Consider the following 18,240-nt stretch of genomic DNA (forward strand, 5'->3'; position numbering starts at 1 on the left):
GTTGGACTATAACCTGGTGTTGTGTGATTTTTAACTTTAAACAAAATGACTTTCAGCAGGCTTGCTGATTATTTGTAAATTGGTTCAAAGTGAGGGGAAAACCATCTGTTTGACTGCTTGACAAATTTGCGGAAAACCATCACTTCCCTTTTTAATTAGTGGGGCAGGCAGGACATCATGAAGATGGGGCAGATTGGCTGGTCAATGAAAAGTGTTTGGGGGTTTGTGGGATTGAGGTGAGGTGACACCTCCATTAACACATGTCCAGGCATCTCGAGTGGCACTGGAGAAACCAGGAGCTGTACGAATATCTTTTTTAAAAAAGATGGAATTGATCCTGTGAGCAAGCAGTGTGAGTGTGACCATGATAGCCAGCAGCAATGGACTGGAGGGAAAACAGCAAAGGCAGAGAAAACGGAGATTTCTGTCAAACATTTCAAATAACATAGTAAGTCAAAATAAAACAAAATCTCTGTGAGTATGTTTAAATTTTTTTTTAAAAAGCATTGCCTTTTTCTATTCAACAAATATTCACAGAATACAAAATAAAATCAGTACAGTTAGTTTAACATTCTTTGATGATTAGAAACAGTTCATGTCGTATCCTTGTTATAGAAGGGCTTAGTGTTGGACTGGTTGCACTATCAAGTACATTAGCCAAGCAGTTCAAACACCAATGTGGAGCAGTCCGTTAGTTTGTCAAGCTGTATTCATACTGAAGAGACTGCACCTTAACGAACAAGTGAACATAATCCCTTGCAGAATGGTTTTCTGTGGGTCTTTCTCTTTTTGCTCTACTCTTTGCTACTGCAGTCTGTTGCTTTCCTGATCAGCCTGGGCGTGAGATTCTCTGAAACTGCTGAACCAAATGTCGCTGTACAACTAGCTGCCAGCTGCTTTGAATCTAACCGTCTCCCAGGGGTAACTTGGTCGCTCACTCTTGCTTGGCTCTCCGTCCCCACGTGCCCAGAAAACAAAAGGGAGCTGAGGTCAAAGTGTCAAACAACTCCCATGATGCCGACTGGTGCGATTATGGATGATGCTCTGAGTGATTTGAGAATCCAGAAACCCTTAGCTGGAACAGGCAAAATTCACTGGCTGAAAGAACTGACCAGGGATGAGGGACTCCCAATATATAGAGAGATCAGTGAAGCTAGGATTCTCTCCTTTGGAGCAGAGAAGGTTCAGATTTATCACAGGGGTTCAAAGTAATGAAGGTTTTCTGAAAGTCAATTGAGAAGAAATTGTTTCCACTAATGAAGGGTTTGATTACCAGCGAACACAAAGTTAACATACAACAACAGATGAGGGGGGTAGAGTAGTGAGGAGAAGTTTCTTTAACATGACAAGTTGTTCTGAGCTGGAATGCATTTCCTGAAAGGTCAGTGGAAGCAGATTTGAAGTTGCAAAAGGGAACTGGAAGTATGTTTGAAAAGGAAGAGAATTCCCAGGTTCTGGGGGAAGAGCAGGGTATGGGGACTAAGTGGATAACTCTTTGACACGCGACCATATGTATGACGGGCCAAATGGCCTCATCCTGATTCTGTGAAATCTGACCCACCATCAGGGCACTAACTGGGCTTGGATCTTTCACTAGTTACTGTGTAAAGCTGGGGAGGACTGTTAAACTCTGACCTCAAGAGGATAGAATTCACTTTGATGTCGAAATATTCTAACCTCTTTAAGAACCTCCTGCACCTTCAGACCGTGAGATACAGTGGGAACAAAGGGAACAATGTTTACCAAATACATTGAAACTATTCAATTTTTTGTGGCTGTAGTTCCTCACACAAAGCTCTCTCGCCAGACTCTCTGAGGTCACGCTCTTCAGCGTTTTCTGAGGGTATTTCTGATTTGTTCCACAGTGAAATGTGAGCGGTGGTGAATGTTGTGGGTGTACCATGGGCAACGTGGCTTTCGAACTGATGCTGGGCACCAAGGTTAGAACCTGGGATCTTTCTGGATTGTACTATCTCACTTTTCCTTCTGGAGGAGTCACAGCTTATGATATTCCGATCAGGGCTTAATCCTTGAATTGTCTGAGCCCACAGCCCAGTTGAGACATGTCCCACTTTATGGCAGCCTGGGTTCTGATGCTGTTTCCGGATCAATACCATTAAAGGCTGTATCCTGGCTCAGTTTGACCTGCTGAATCTGGATGGTTCTTGCCAATCAGTAATGCGCTATGTCCAACACTCCCAGGGACAGTCAGGCCCAGCTGTGGAGGGACTCCTTGCAAATGGCAGAATTGAAAGCAGTGTTTCTCAGCCCAGCTCTGGGAAGCCACACCAAAGGGCGATGAAAGCTGCAATCCTAGCGGGAGCACAGCCTCCCCAAGTTCAGCCTGTTATGGACTGACCCTCAGGCTGTTTGCTGAAACGTGGCTTTGTGTAGGAGTTCCTGCGTAACCCACATCAACGCAGAGGCGCAGCGAGGACAAGGGCTCCACTCTCGGCAAGGATAATATTGATGGTTATCACCAAAATAGAAGACTTAACTGGAATGCCTGGCATGGGTGAAACACTTTCATGTAACAAAGAAGAAATTTATTGAAGTAAAAGATTCCCCCATCGATTCCTTCCCTTTCGCCAAATCTGAGGGCAATTTGCCAATGGTGCGTAGTGAAGCTGTTTGGGTTCTGGTGCAGTACTCCAGAGTTAGTTGAAGGTCAGGACTGCTCCATGGATCCCCCATTAAAATGTGGACAACAGGTTGACCGCTGAGGCATACCCCCACCTTTTAGGGAACACAATTGGGAACATTATTAGCACCTCCATCTCAACAAAAAGGGACATTGTTTGGACAGTCGTTAGGGTAAGGGCCATGTGCACTTCCTGTGCCCTCCTATGTTCAGTTGAACCCATTCAAGATAAAGACCTTCACCAACAGAAAGCTGGTTTGAGAGTGGAACCAAACCTGCTGGTCCTGAGGCACAGTATAGTGACGGTGACATGGAGCTCATTCTAATTAGTAAGAGGCAGTTTCTCCTCAGGCTTTCCCAAAATGGCCACCTATAGCCAACTGGAGACAAGGTGAAAAGAGCGAACCTCGTTTATTTGGTTGGAAAGTCCTCCATTTTCCTCCTGATGTTCCGAAGGGGCTGTTGATTTGGAAAAGTATACACTCCTTCCAGCCGTCCCCAGTGCCCAGCTCTGTCCTACACATTAGTAACCTCTATCCCAGGGAAGGTTTGGAGAGAGCTGCATGCTGTTCTGGACACTGCCCCCTCGGAGTCTCCCTGTGCATGTGAGGAGTAGGCCTCATGGAAACTGAGATCTTTTCTGCCAAATGTCTTCATTGGTTCCATTGGTCCCTAGGTGTAAAATTTCAAAACAAAAGAAATTTGTCTTTATATAGTGTGACAGCACATTGCACAGAAACATTTGTCAATTCATCGCATAACGTGAGGTTGAAGCATTGTGACTGATATTATGGAGGCAAACACAGCAGCACACTACAAAGTCCCAGAAACAGAATGGAAGAAATGCAGAAACTCAGCAGGTCTGGCAGCATCTGAGGAGAGAGAAACAGCGTGTTTGTTTTGAACTCGTCTATGTACAAGAGGCATAGCGGACTCGAATCATTAACTCAGTTTCTCTCTCCACAGAGGACGGCAGACCTGAAGAGTTTCCCCAACAGTCTCTTTGTGTGTTTTGGATTTTCAGCATCTGCAGTATTGTGCTTTTATTCGAGAATCGCTGGATAACTGTTTTTGTTTGAGAGAGGAATGAAAAGATGCAGAAATTTGAAGGCAACCCTTCAGCAGGAGGTACAGCTGTCTGCCCATTCACAACACTCAGCCTAGTCCTCACACTGAAAGTGAAAATGACTCTTAAAGATTGCTACAGAGGCCTCACATTTACTTCATCCAATTATCACCAAAATAAATAAACTTTTGTGAGTTTGTGTGGCAAACACTGAAGTATCATTGATGTTTATTCTACCTTTGTACCTCCCTACCTATCTCTGTCTTGATTCACCTATCAACCTTGTCTCCCCATGTACCTAGCAGTCTGTTGTTTACCTATATCCTGTTGTCTATTTATCCACATATCCAGCAGCTTTGAATCTTTTAAGAATGGATTATTGCTGAAGCACAAAATTGTGATGGAGCAGGAGGCCATTTGAATAATTCATGCACTCGTTTGCTGAGCATTTTGACTTAGTGCGAATCTCCTGTAACCCTGCGTATCGTATCTTTTGAAATAATCATCTCATGCCCTCTTGAATGTCTCAATTAACCTGCTACCATTAAACTTCCAGGCAATGTCTGCCAGACTGTTTGCTGTCAGAAATGTTTTTTCGTCACCTCACATTTGCTGGTTTTGAAAACAATTTTATATCTCTGCCCTCTGGTTCTTGATTGTCAAGGAAATGTGGGAGCAATTTCTCTCTATCTACACCATCAAATTAGATTAGATTAGATTAGATTACTTACAGTGTGGAAACAGGCCCTTCGGCCCAACAAGTCCACGCCGACCCTCCAAAGAGCAACCCACCCAGACCCATTCCCCTACATTTACCTCTTCACCTAACACTACGGGCAATTTAGCATGGCCAATTCACCTAACCTGTACATTTTTGGACTGTGAGAGGAAACTGGAGCACCCAGAGGAAACCCACGCAGACACAGGGAGAATGTGCAAACTCCACACAGTCAGTCGCCTGAAACCTTCTATTAGATCTCCTCCCAGTCTTCTCTTCTCCAATCTAGCCTCATGCCTGAAGTTTCTCATCCCTGGAACCATTCTTGTAAACCTCTTCTGCTCTCTTTCCAATGTGTTCACATACTTCCTAAACTGTGTGCCCAGAGCTGTACACAATACTAGGATCTAGGTTCAGCATAGCCTCCCTGTTCTTATACACTATGCCCCCATGGGGTCTAGAATACTGTATGCTCCAAAGCTGCTCTCCCTATCTGTCCTACCACCTTTAATGATGTATGTGCATATATATCCAGGTGTCTCTGCTCCTGCAGACTCTTTAGAGTAGTAATCTTCTTTATGTACCATCTCATAGAATCCCTGCAGTGTGGAAGCAAGCCATTCAGCTGACCTTCTGAAGAGCATCCCAGCCCCCTACCCTATCCCCATAACCCTGCATTTCTCATGGCTAATCCACCTAGCCTGCACATCCCTGGATACTATGGGTCGTTTAGCATGGCCAATCCACCGAACCTGCACATCTTTGGACAGTGGGAGGAAACCCACACAGACACGGGGAGAACGTGCAAACTCTGCACAGACAGTTGTCAGGGGCTCGAATTGAGCTTGAGTCTGAGACAGCGGCGCTAACCACTGAGCCGCCATGCCATCCAAGTTGTTTCTAACAAGATGAGTTCCCTCACACTTCTTCATATTGAACTCCATCTGCCCCCTAATTGCCCCATCCACCAACTTGTCAATGTCCTTTTGAAGTTCTCTAACATCGTCATCACAGTGTGAAATGTACTCAGTCTTGGTGATCGGTCCCTGCTGACCATGGGATATCATTGGTCAATTGGTTCGCATCAATCCTCCAATTATCTCAGAAACCCAGAGGGTATGTTACATTCCTACACCCCCCCCCCCCCCCACCCTCCTACCCTGACCCCACAGACTCTATATCACTTTCATTTCCCAAACTCTGCATCCAGTCCCTCTCTGCATCCTTCACAATGGATTGTGTATCCCTCTCTTGCAACTGACTCCCTAACCCGATATAAAAGAAGCCAATTCAGATCTCTTTGCCCAACTGAACAAATGCTGGTGACTTGCCGGGGGACCAAAAAATATTCATCCATGAAACAAACAGAATACAGAGCAATTGCTCCCGCTCATGTTTTCCCCAATATTCCAGTGTACGGGGTGCTAACACAGGCTGTCATACCTTTCTATTGGGCACTCCAACTTTCTATTCCATTGACCTGGATGGGACTGGGACATAATGAGTGGGACCTACCAGCCTCCAGAAAGGACCCCATGGGAGGAAGGTGGTCTGATCGCCCACAAATAGGATGGGATTAAAGAAAAATAAGTACGTTCTCTAACCAATGAGGACTTCCTTGAGTTGGAGGGGCAATCTGGTAATACCTGTGGTTGGACGATTTTTTTACTGTGGTCCTTGGCAAGGGGTTGCCACCAGAGCATCAATACAATACAATGCTAAATGTGCAGGCCTTCAGGCACCCCCAGGAACAACAACACTGTATATTGAAATAACAGCCTTAACACTGTACGATATCTTCAGGCGCTTCAAGCCGTGTTATCAGTTAAAATTGGACACTGGGCCATGTGTGAGAGACCAAAAGAGAGGAAGATATAGAGCAGCATTTTAAAGAGGAAGAGAGAGAGGTAGACAGGCAGAAGGCTTTGCAGAAGATATTCTTTAGCTCAGGCCTGACGCAGCTAAAGGCATGGTTTTTGATTGTGGGCTGATGGAAACAGGGGATGTGCAAGAGGCCAAAGTTGGAGATGCAGAGTTTGGGACTTTATTGGAGGAAGTGAGTGAGTGGTGTTCTGTATCGGGCATGATGCCAGTCTAAACTGGCAGGATCGGACCCTGCATAGATTGGTAGGATAGGACCAGCCTGGTCCTTGTGACTCCAGTAATCACATACCCTGGCACAGCTCACAGTTTCGGCTCACAAATGAAGAATGGCCACTTTGGTGAGATACCAGAGGATGCCTGGCACCAGTGGGATTTGATACCAGGATGAATCAGTGCCTTCAGGAAAATGGGTGGCATAAAATTAGTGCATTATTAAATTCAATGACAACCCTTTTGCCACATCATTTAAACTTCCTTTGTTTACGTGCATGAGTAAATGAATTGCACCATAATCACCGAAGCTGTGAAATTCTGCCATGTACTTGGTGATTTTCAGCTCTAGGTTGAAGAAGGCTTCTGGGAGCTCTAGCCTCTCTGTACTCACCCTTCCTGTTCTGTATTTTCTGCTGGGCTCATCCTCTGCGTATTCTAGAACATGATCCCCAATGTGATTATGTCTCATGAGTGAGCCCTGCTGTACATAACATAGCTGCCCCAATCTCTCACTTTCCTGTATCAATTCATGCCTGCAAATGAGAAACAGGTCATTTTAATGGAGCTCACACCATAACTGAATGAGTTAGTCAATGTGTAGGCCTCGTGCCAAAATACAGGCCACACAGAGTACTACAACGCAGCAACACCCAGTATAGGCCTTACATCACAGAACAGGCCCATCACCAACACTAGACTTCCCATTATGTCTCTCAGATACTGGGTGTTTCCAGTGCATCTTTCCAATGCATCTCCTCAAGCCACAATCTCCATTACTTAGACAATCACCATGTGCAAATACTATTGCTTTCAAGTTCACTTAAGTTACAGACATGCTGACTTGGAAATTTGCTGTTTGTGTGTTCAAATCCTACAACTTCCAACACAATAAAGCACCACACACACATGGATTATAGCATTTTAAGGCCGACTTGCACATTGTCAATTATTGGTAATTAGGGATGAGCACAAATGCTGACCTTATTAGTGCTGCCTATGTCCTATGGATTTAAAAACATTCTCTTAAGTGTTTCCCATAACATGAAACACATTGCTGTGATTATATGTTCAAGGGGCCAAGTGGGCAGCCATTTTGCACTCACTCAACCAGGAAGTGAGAAGAACAGCCAGCTAATCTTTGTCTTGCTGATCTTAAAAGAGCTGAACTAAAGAGTTTAGAATCTTCCCTGGATACTTGTAGATCTCCTGTGGCTTTGCTGATTGTCTTTGATAAGGACAGGAAACAGGGATATTGTACTATCTATTCTTTCATCAATTCATCCCCTTGTGTTCTGTCTCATAAAGGGAAGTCTTGTGTTCTGATGCTTCACTCTGTTCTGTTCCTGGGATGCACACCGAGACAAACATTGCCTGCGCCTGGAGGACCATCAACTCAGTGGGAGGCGCTCTTTGATCTGCCCAACCTTTTGGCTTCCAAAGCAAAGAGTTGACCCAAACTGAGTGTTACAGACTGGCAAATTGCAAAGTCCAGGACAATGTGCGGAGGGACACACTAAAACTTGGCCAGTTGCTGCCAAGGTGCAGTGGGGGAGGACCACCATCTTTCTGTCAAAATTAAATGGAGGTCTGTTCAGTTATTGGACCCTCCCAGTGCCCTCAATTATATGTAAATAGTGTCTTGTATAATTAAAATCACCTTGGGCTTGTTTATTCTCCATATGTAGTGATTATACAGAATTGAACTGCTCTACCGAACAGGTATGTACATAAAGATTTTTTTATGAATCAGGTATATTTTTGAAATAAAAGAAAACAAATCAGCCCAAGGCATTTTACATTAACCCCCAAGCCAGAGATGAGCTTGGTCAAAGAAGTAGGCCTCAGGAAACATCAGAAAGGAACAGAGGTAGACTGGAGAGGTTCCAGGTGAGAATTCCAGATAATTCCAGAGTTAATGGTATGACTGCAGTCTGTGCAATGGAGGAAATCGTGGGCCGAGAGCAGACCTCAGTTGGAGGAGTTAGGGGACTGGAGCAGGTTATAGAAATAAGATCGGGGCAACCAATGGATGGATTTGCATATGTGGATGACAATCGTAAAGTGGAGATGTTGGCAGGTTGGAATTGTGGGGTGTAGTTTATCATGGTGATAGAGGGTATGGGGGTGTGGTGTGTCATGATGATGGAGGATATAGGGATGTGGTGTGTCATGGTGATGGAGGGTATGGGGTGTGGTGTGTCATGGTGATGGAGGGTATAGGGATGTGGTCTGTCATGGTGATGGAGGGTATGGGGTGTGGTCTGTCATGGTGATAGAGTGTATGGGGGTGTGGTGTGTCATGGTGATGGAGGATATAGGGATGTGGTCTGTCATGGTGATGGAGGGTATGGGGTGTGGTGTGGCATGATGATGGAGGGTATAGGGGTGTGGTCTGTCATGGTGATAGAGGGTATGGGGGATGTGGTGTGTCATGGTGATGGAGGGTATGGGGTGTGGTGTGTCATGGTGATGGAGGGTATAGGGGTGTGGTCTGTCATGGTGATAGAGGGTATGGGGGATGTGGTGTGTCATGGTGATGGAGGGTATGGGGATGTGGTGTGTCATGTTGATAGAGGGTATGGGGGATGTGGTGTGTCATGGTGATGGAGGGTATAGGGGTGTGGTCTGTCATGGTGATATAGGGTATGGGGGTGTGGTATGTCATGGTGATGGAGGGTATAGGGGTGTGGTCTGTCATGGTGATAGAGGGTATGGGGATGTGGTGTGTCATGGTGATGGAGGGTATGGGGATGTGGTGTGTCATGGTGATAGAGGGTATGGGGGTGTGGTGTGTCATGGTGATGGAGGGTATGGGGGTGTCGTGTGTCATGGTGATGGAGGGTATAGGGGTGTGGTCTGTCATGGTGATGGAGGGTATGGGGGATGTGGTGTGTCATGCTGATGGAGGGTATGGGGGTGTGGTGTGTCATGGTGATGGAGGGTATAGGGGTGTGGTGTGTCATGGTGATGGAGGGTATGGGGGATGTGGTGTGTCATGGTGATGGAGGGTATGAGGGTGTGGTGTGTCATGGTGATGGAGGGTATGGGAGTGTGGTCTGTCATGGTGATAGAGGGTATGGGAGTGTGGTGTGGCATGATGATGGAGGGTATAGGGGTGTGGTCTGTCATGGTGATGGAGGGTATGGGGGTATGGTGTGTCATGGTGATGGAAGGTATGGGGATATGGTGTGTCATGGTGATGGAGGGTATGGGAGTGTGGTGTGTCATGGTGATGGAGGGTATGGGGATGTGGTTTGTCATGGTGATGGAGGGTATGGGGGGGTGGTCTGTCATGGTGATGGAGGGTATGGGGATGTGGTTTGTCATGGTGATGGAGGGTATGGGAGTGTGGTGTGTCATGGTGATAGAAGGTATGGGGATGTGTGTCATGGTGATGGAGGGTATGGGGATGTGGTGTGTCATGGTGATGGAGGGTATGGGGGTGTGGTCTGTCATGGTGATGGAGGGTATGGGGGATGTGGTGTGTCATGGTGATAGAAGGTATGGGGATGTGTGTCATGGTGATGGAGGGTATGGGGGTGTGGTGTGTCATGGTGATGGAGGGTATGGGGGATGTGGTGTGTCCTGGTGATGGAGGTTATGGGGAATGTGGTGTGTAATGCTAATGGATGGTATGGGGGTGTGGTGTGTAATGGTGATGGAGGGTATAGGGGTGTGGTGTGTCATGGTGATGGAGGGTATGGGGGATGTGGTGTGTCATGGTGATGGAGGGTATGGGAGTGTGATCTGTCATGGTGATAGAGGGTATGGGAGTGTGGTGTGTCATGGTGATGGAAGGTATGGGGATGTGGTGTGTCATGGTGATAGAGGGTATGGGGGTGTGGTATGTCATGGTGATGGAGGGTATAGGGGTGTGGTCTGTCATGGTGATAGAGGGTATGGGGATGTGGTGTGTCATGGTGATGGAGGGTATGGGGATGTGGTGTGTCATGGTGATAGAGGGTATGGGGGTGTGGTGTGTCATGGTGATGGAGGGTATGGGGGTGTCGTGTGTCATGGTGATGGAGGGTATGGGGGTGTCGTGTGTCATGGTGATGGAGGGTATAGGGGTGTGGTCTGTCATGGTGATAGAGGGTATGGGGGATGTGGTGTGTCATGCTGATGGAGGGTATGGGGGTGTGGTGTGTCATGGTGATGGAGGGTATAGGGGTGTGGTGTGTCATGGTGATGGAGGGTATGGGGGATGTGGTGTGTCATGGTGATGGAGGGTATGAGGGTGTGGTGTGTCATGGTGATGGAGGGTATGGGAGTGTGGTCTGTCATGGTGGTAGAGGGTATGGGAGTGTGGTGTGGCATGATGATGGAGGGTATAGGGGTGTGGTCTGTCATGGTGATGGAGGGTATGGGGGTATGGTGTGTCATGGTGATGGAAGGTATGGGGATATGGTGTGTCATGGTGATGGAGGGTATGGGAGTGTGGTGTGTCATGGTGATGGAGGGTATGGGGATGTGGTTTGTCATGGTGATGGAGGGTATGGGGGGGTGGTCTGTCATGGTGATGGAGGGTATGGGGATGTGGTTTGTCATGGTGATGGAGGGTATGGGAGTGTGGTGTGTCATGGTGATAGAAGGTATGGGGATGTGTGTCATGGTGATGGAGGGTATGGGGATGTGGTGTGTCATGGTGATAGAAGGTATGGGGATGTGTGTCATGGTGATGGAGGGTATGGGGATGTGGTGTGTCATGGTGATGGAGGGTATGGGGGTGTGGTCTGTCATGGTGATGGAGGGTATGGGGGATGTGGTGTGTCATGGTGATAGAAGGTATGGGGATGTGTGTCATGGTGATGGAGGGTATGGGGGTGTGGTGTGTCATGGTGATGGAGGATATGGGAGATGTGGTGTGTCCTGGTGATGGAGGTTATGGGGGATGTGGTGTGTAATGCTAATGGATGGTAGGGGGGGGGGTGTGTAATGGTGATGGAGGGTATAGGGGTGTGATGTGTCATGGTGATGGAGGGTATGGGGGATGTGGTGTGTCATGGTGATGGAGGGTATGGGAGTGTGGTCTGTCATGGTGATAGAGGGTATGGGAGTGTGGTGTGGTATGATGATGGAGGGTATAGGGGTGTGGTCTGTCATGGTGATGGAGGGTATGGGGATGTGGTGTGTCATGGTGATGGAAGGTATGGGGATGTGGTGTGTCATGGTGATGGAGGGTATGGGAGTGTGGTGTGTCATGGTGATGGAGGGTATGGGGATGTGGTTTGTCATGGTGATGGAGGGTATGGGGGAGTGGTCTGTCATGGTGATGGAGAGTATGGGGATGTGGTTTGTCATGGTGATGGAGGGTATGGGGGTGTGGTGTGTCATGGTGATAGAAGGTATGGGGATGTGTGTCATGGTGATGGAGGGTATGGGGATGTGGTGTGTCATGGTGATGGAGGGTATGGGGGTGTGGTCTGTCATGGTGATGGAGGGTATGGGGGATGTGGTGTGTCATGGTGATAGAAGGTATGGGGATGTGTGTCATGGTGATGGAGGGTATGGGGGTGTGGTGTGTCATGGTGATGGAGGGTATGGGGGATGTGGTGTGTCATGGCGACGTAGGGTATGGGGATGTGGTCTGTCATGGTGATGGAGGGTATGGGAGTGGTGTCTGTCATGGTGATGGAGGGTGTGGGGGTGTGGTCTGTCATGGTGATGGAGGGTATGGGGGTGTGGTGTGTCATGGTGATGAAGGGTATGGGGGATGTGGTCTGTCATGGTGATGGAGGGTATGGGAGTGTGGTCTGTCATGGTGATGGAGGGTATGGGGGTGTGGTGTGTCATGATGATGGAGGGTATGGGGGTGTGGTCTGTCATGGTGATGGAGGGTATGGGGGTGTGGTGTGTCATGGTGATGGAAGGTATGGGGATGTGATGTGTCATGGTGATGGAGGGTATGGGAGTGTGGTGTGTCATGGTGATGGAGGGTATGGGGATGTGGTTTGTCATGGTGATGGAGGGTATGGGGGTGTGGTCTGTCATGGTGATGGAGGGTATGGGGATGTGGTTTGTCATGGTGATGGAGGGTATGGGGGTGTGGTCTGTCATGGTGATGGAGGGTATGGGGATGTGGTGTGTCATGGTGATAGAAGGTATGGGGATGTGTGTCATGGTGATGGAGGGTATGGGGGTGTGGTGTGTCATGGTGTTGAAAGGTATGGGGATGTGGTATGTCATGGTGATGGAGGGTATGGGGATGTGTGTCATGGTGATGGGGGTGTGGTGTGTCATGGTGTTGAAAGGTATGGGGATGTGGTATGTCATGGTGATGGAAGGTATGGGGATGTGGTGTGTCATGGTGATGGAGGGTATGGGAGTGTGGTGTGTCATGGTGATGGAGGGAATGGGGATGTGGTTTGTCATGGTGATGGAGGGTATGGGGGTGTGGTCTGTCATGGTGATGGAGGGTTTGGGGATGTGGTTTGTCATGGTGATGGAGGGTATGGGGGTGTGGTCTGTCATGGTGATGGAGGGTATGGGGGATGTGGTGTGTCATGGTGATAGAAGGTATGGCGATGTGTGTCATGGTGATGGAGGGTATGGGGGTGTGGTGTGTCATGGCGACGTAGGGTATGGGGATGTTGTCTGTCATGGTGATGGAGGGTATGGGAGTGGTGTCTGTCATGGTGATGGAGGGTATGGGGGTGTGGTCTGTCATGGTGATGGAGGGTATGGGGGTGTGGTGTGTCATGGTGATGGAGGGTATGGGGATGTGGTGTGTCATGGTGATGGAGGTTATGGGGGAAGTGGTGTGTCATGGTGATGGAGGGTATGGGGGATGTGGTGTGTCATGGTGATGGAGGTTATGGGGGATGCGGTGTGTCATGGTGATGGAGGTTATGGGGGATGCGGTGTGTCATGGTGATGGAGGGTATGGGGGATGCGGTGTGTCATGGTGATGGAGGGTATGGGGGATGCGGTGTGTCATGGTGATGGAGGGTATGGGGGATGCGGTGTGTCATGGTGATGGAGGGTATGGGGGTGTGGTGTGTTATGGTGATGGAGGGTATGGGGGATGTGGTGTGTCATGGTGATGGAGGATATGGGGGTGTGGTGTGTCATGGTGATGGAGGGTATGGGGATGTCGTTTGTCATGGTGATGGAGGGTATGGGGGATGTGGTGTGTCATGGTGATGGAGGGTATGGGGATGTGGTGTGTCATGGTGATGGAGGGTATGGGGATGTGGTGTGTCATGATGATGGAGGGTATGGGGGTGTGGTGTGTCATGGTGATGGAGGGTATGGGGATGTGGTGTGTCATGGTGATGGAGGGTATGGGGATGTGGTGTGTCATGGTGATGGAGGATATGGGGGTGTGGTGTGTCATGGTGATGGAGGGTATGGGGATGTGGTGTGTCATGGTGATGGAGGGTATGGGGATGTGGTGTGTCATGGTGATGGAGGGTATGGGGATGTGGTGTGTCATGGTGATGGAGGGTATGGGGATGTGGTGTGTCATGGTGATGGAGGGTTTGTGGGTAGGAAGCTGAGTGCATGGATAAGAAAAAGATAAGAACATTTTGGCACAGCCTGAGGGAGTGCCCAGAGGAGTGAGACAGACTAGATCACGAGATATTAGAGTGACTAATGGGAGATTTGAATTCAGAAGGGCATGTCTGAAACATGGTTTTTGCATAAATATTAACTCTAAGGAGGCTCCTGGGCCTGATAACCCGGTGGTGTTAATTACTTTTGCTTGAATCTATGCCAATGATTAACCTGACGTGAAAACAGGAATCAAGGCTTTAGAATGTGTCGTCATTAAGAACATGCCCTCAGCCTATGGAAGAATTTTGAACATTAAAACATTAGCTAATCATAAATTAATGTTTTCTAAGAGGCAGAAGAGAGAACACTCAAAAGATTACACCGATACTTGGAGTATTTACAGCTTGGCGGTGTGTTGTATGACAGGCCATTTATTTAATAGGAGAATGAGTTGAAGGAAAAGCAGCAGATACAAGGGCCCCTTGGGAAACAGGATGTGGCTGTGTTATCATGGCTGAAATTGAGCAAGAATTAGTCGATTTGAAAATCAATAGCCACAATCACTAATACCACTGCTCGCTGCTTCTGCCTGTTAGAGTTGACAATCATTGCTCTGGAGTGTCTTGGAATGGAATGTTAACTCCTTCGACACTGCCCAGGAGAACAATTATAAAGGCATTCGAAACAATAATACCTTTTCTCTATCCCTTTTAACACTTTTAGTTCTCACTGATTGGAAATTGGAATGGGGGCAAATTTAACTCTGCAAGATAGGCCAAACACATCCCAAGAGTTGGGATTCCTGAGTAACATTCAGCCTCATGTATGACCTCGCAACAGAATCACAGATCTCAGGATGTTTGTCTTACATTTATGTCACTTACAGGCACCTGACCACCACACACCTCCCTGCCACTGAGATTGAAATCGTGTGGATATCTGAGGTGTCAATCATCACCAACCCCACCCACCATCACCTCACACTTTGCCAGGAAGATAAACCGAACCAAATTAATCGGAGGAACAGAGGGTGGACAGCCTGCCAAGGGAGAACTGCAAAATCAAACAATTTTATTCTCTTGCCTCCTCACAAGTTCACAGCCTGGTGATGAATTGGTAACATAATGCTTCCACTGATTCCCATGTTCACAAAACACCAATGGTTGGGAGAGAAGGTTAGGTGAGCTCCCATTGGCTAGGTGAGAAAGTTTAGGTGAACCCCCATTGGCTAGGTGAGAATGAGGTGAGCTCCCATTGGCTAGGTGAGAAGGTTAGGTGAACTCCCATTTGCTAGGTGAGAATGTTAGGTGAGCCCCTATTGGCTAGGTGAGATGGTTAGGTGAACTCCCATTGGCTAGGTGAGAAATTTGAGTGCGCTCCCATTGGCTAGGTGAGAAGGTTAGGTGAACTCCCATTGGCTAGTTGAGAAGGTTAGGTGAGCTCCCATTGGCTAGGTGAGAAAGTTTAGGTGAACCCCCATTGGCTAGGTGAGAATGAGGTGAGCTCCCATTGGCTAGGTGAGAAGGTTAGGTGAACTCCCATTTGCTAGGTGAGAATGTTAGGTGAGCCCCTATTGGCTAGGTGAGATGGTTAGGTGAACTCCCATTGGCTAGATGAGAAATTTGAGTGTGCTCCCATTGGCTAGGTGAGAAGGTTAGGTGAACTCCCATTGGCTAGTTGAGAAGGTTAGGTGAGCTCCCATTGGCTAGGTGAGAAAGTTTAGGTGAACCCCCATTGGCTAGGTGAGAATGAGGTGAGCTCCCATTGGCTAGGTGAGAAGGTTAGGTGAACTCCCATTTGCTAGGTGAGAATGTTAGGTGAGCCCCTATTGGCTAGGTGAGATGGTTAGGTGAACTCCCATTGGCTAGGTGAGAAATTTGAGTGCGCTCCCATTGGCTAGGTGAGAAGGTTAGGTGAACTCCCATTGGCTAGTTGAGAAGGTTAGGTGAGCTCCCATTGGCTAGGTGAGAAAGTTTAGGTGAACCCCCATTGGCTAGGTGAGAATGAGGTGAGCTCCCATTGGCTAGGTGAGATGGTTAGGTGAACTCCCATTGGCTAGGTGAGAAATTTGAGTGCGCTCCCATTGGCTAGGTGAGAAGGTTAGGTGAACTCCCATTGGCTAGTTGAGAAGGTTAGGTGAGCTCCCATTGGCTAGGTGTGAAGGTTAGGTGAACTCCCATTGGCTAGGTGAGAATATTCTGTGAACTCCCATTGGCTAGATGTGAAGGTTAGGCACGATACCATTGGCTAGGTGAGAAGGTTAGGTGAACTCCCATTGGCTAGGTGAGAATATTCTGTGAACTCCCATTGGCTAGATGTGAAGGTTAGGCACAATATCATTGGCTAGGTGTGAATGTTATGTGAGCTCCTACTGGGTAGGTGAAAAGGTTAGGCACACTCTCAGGTTTGGGCTGTTTCAAGTTCTCTGACCTTCCACCCACCACCCCAAAACCTACTCACATTTTAAACAGTTAGTGCACCAACATGTGATTAAGTGGAAACACAAAGCTGCAATGTAAACCTTTGATAAGGGTTAATAAAGGGGTTTTTAAAAAAAACCTTTAATGCAATTTTGATGTCACTGGCAAGATCAGCATGTTTGCCCACCCCAAACTATCCCAATGAACTGAGTGGCTTCCTCAGCCATTTATGAGCGCAGTTAAGAATCAAATGTGTTGCTTTGAGTCTGGAGTCATGTGTAGGCTAGTAGAGGTACAGGTAACAGATTTCCTTCCCTGAAGGTCATTAAGGAACCATGATTTGTAGATGCCGGTGTTGGACTGGGGTGTACAAAGTTAAAAATCACACAACACCAGGTTATAGTCCAACAGGTTTAATTGGAAGCATTAGCTTTCGGAGTGCTGCTCCTTGATTAGGTAGTTGTGGAGTATAAGATCATAGGACACAGAATTTATAGCAAAAGTTTACAGTGTGATGTAACTGAAAATATATATTGAAAACGACCTGGATTGTTTAAGTCTCTCATAGTTTAGAATGACCACGTGGGTTTCAGTTCTTTCGCATGTAAATCCCAGAACTTCTTTAAAGTTACATTCTCAAGTGAGCTTTGAATATGAGGATGAGCACTTTGCCAAGACCTTCCCCAAACTTCCACTTCTCACCTTTAAACAACCACCAAATCTCAAACAGATCATTGTTCGTAGCGAGCTGCCCGGCTCTCAGGACAACTCCATACAACCCTGTCACGGTAGACGCTGCAACACGTGTCAGAGTGTGGACATGGATACCACCATTACACGTGGGGACACCTCCCACCATGTATGTGGCAGGTACTCATGTGACTCAGCCAATGTTGCCTATCTCATATGCTGCAGGCAAGGATGCCCTGAGGCATGGTATATTTGTGAGATTGAGCAGAGGCTACGGCAACAGATGAATGGACACCGCAAAACAATCAACAGATTGTTCCCTCCCAGTCAGAGAAGACTTCAGCGGTCTGGGACATTCGACCTCGGACCTTTGGGTGATAATTCTCCAAGGCAGACTACAGGACAGGCAACAGCGCAAAGTGGCTGAGCAGAGGCTGATAGCCAAGTTCAGTGCCTATAGGAAGGGCCTCAACTGGGACCTTGGGTTCATGTCACACTACACACACACACATAACACACACATAAACACAGACACACATGCCTACAGACCCATACACTCATGCAAACCCTCTTTCACACGCTCACACATACACTCCCAACACTCACACACACCCTCTTCAGACTTATACCCCGGCAGGTGGGACTAGATTGGGTTGGGATATCTAGTCTGCATGGACAAGTTGGACTGAAGGGTCTGTTTCCATGCTGTACATCTCTGTGACTCTACGATGAGGTTTGTACATCAACTGTCAGTCAACATTGGTTTATTGTTTGAAAATTAAAGGCAATGTTTGATATTAATCCCAATTCTCTTGATCTTTATGAGTTTGTCTCTTCATTGATGAGGTGGTGGGGTGGGCATTACTACCAATAATGGGAAAAATACCTCCAGGAAAGCTTTCAGTACAGTTGGCAACAGTCCTGCCTTTAACCACCGTTGAAAGCTCTTCCTACTTAGGAAGATTAACAAGTAATAAGGAGCAAACTCCAAAATGTAAGGAAGCTGCGTGGTATATGAGGTGGGAAAAAGAAGGGCTTTTCAACACTTAATGGACAAGGCACCCAATAGATTCACATTTAATGCAGAACCAGAGACCCACAATCCCCAACT

General features: G+C 47.5%; 1 protein-coding gene across 7 annotated transcripts in view; it reads right to left on the minus strand.

Moving 5' to 3' along the window:
- LOC122540243 (kazrin-like) overlaps positions 1–18,240 on the minus strand; it is a 719,824-nt gene continuing 701,584 nt past the window's right edge. For 6 of the 7 annotated variants that reach the window (XM_087980531.1, XM_087980530.1, XM_087980528.1 and 3 more), the window contains 2 exons: positions 6,914–7,055; positions 1–3,313 (listed from right to left, as the gene is read on the minus strand). In XM_087980531.1, coding sequence (XP_087836657.1) covers positions 3,158–3,313; positions 6,914–7,055 — 298 coding nt within the window. In that variant the 3' untranslated portion in view covers positions 1–3,157. The remainder of the gene's footprint in view (positions 3,314–6,913; positions 7,056–18,240) is intronic. The other variant, XM_087980533.1, reaches the window with a different exon arrangement.

This window comes from Chiloscyllium plagiosum, unplaced genomic scaffold, assembly GCF_037043375.1.
Source record: "Chiloscyllium plagiosum isolate Xiang-an unplaced genomic scaffold, Cpla_swu_hap1 HiC_scaffold_37, whole genome shotgun sequence".
In the NCBI taxonomy this organism is placed as follows: Eukaryota; Metazoa; Chordata; class Chondrichthyes; order Orectolobiformes; family Hemiscylliidae; genus Chiloscyllium; species Chiloscyllium plagiosum.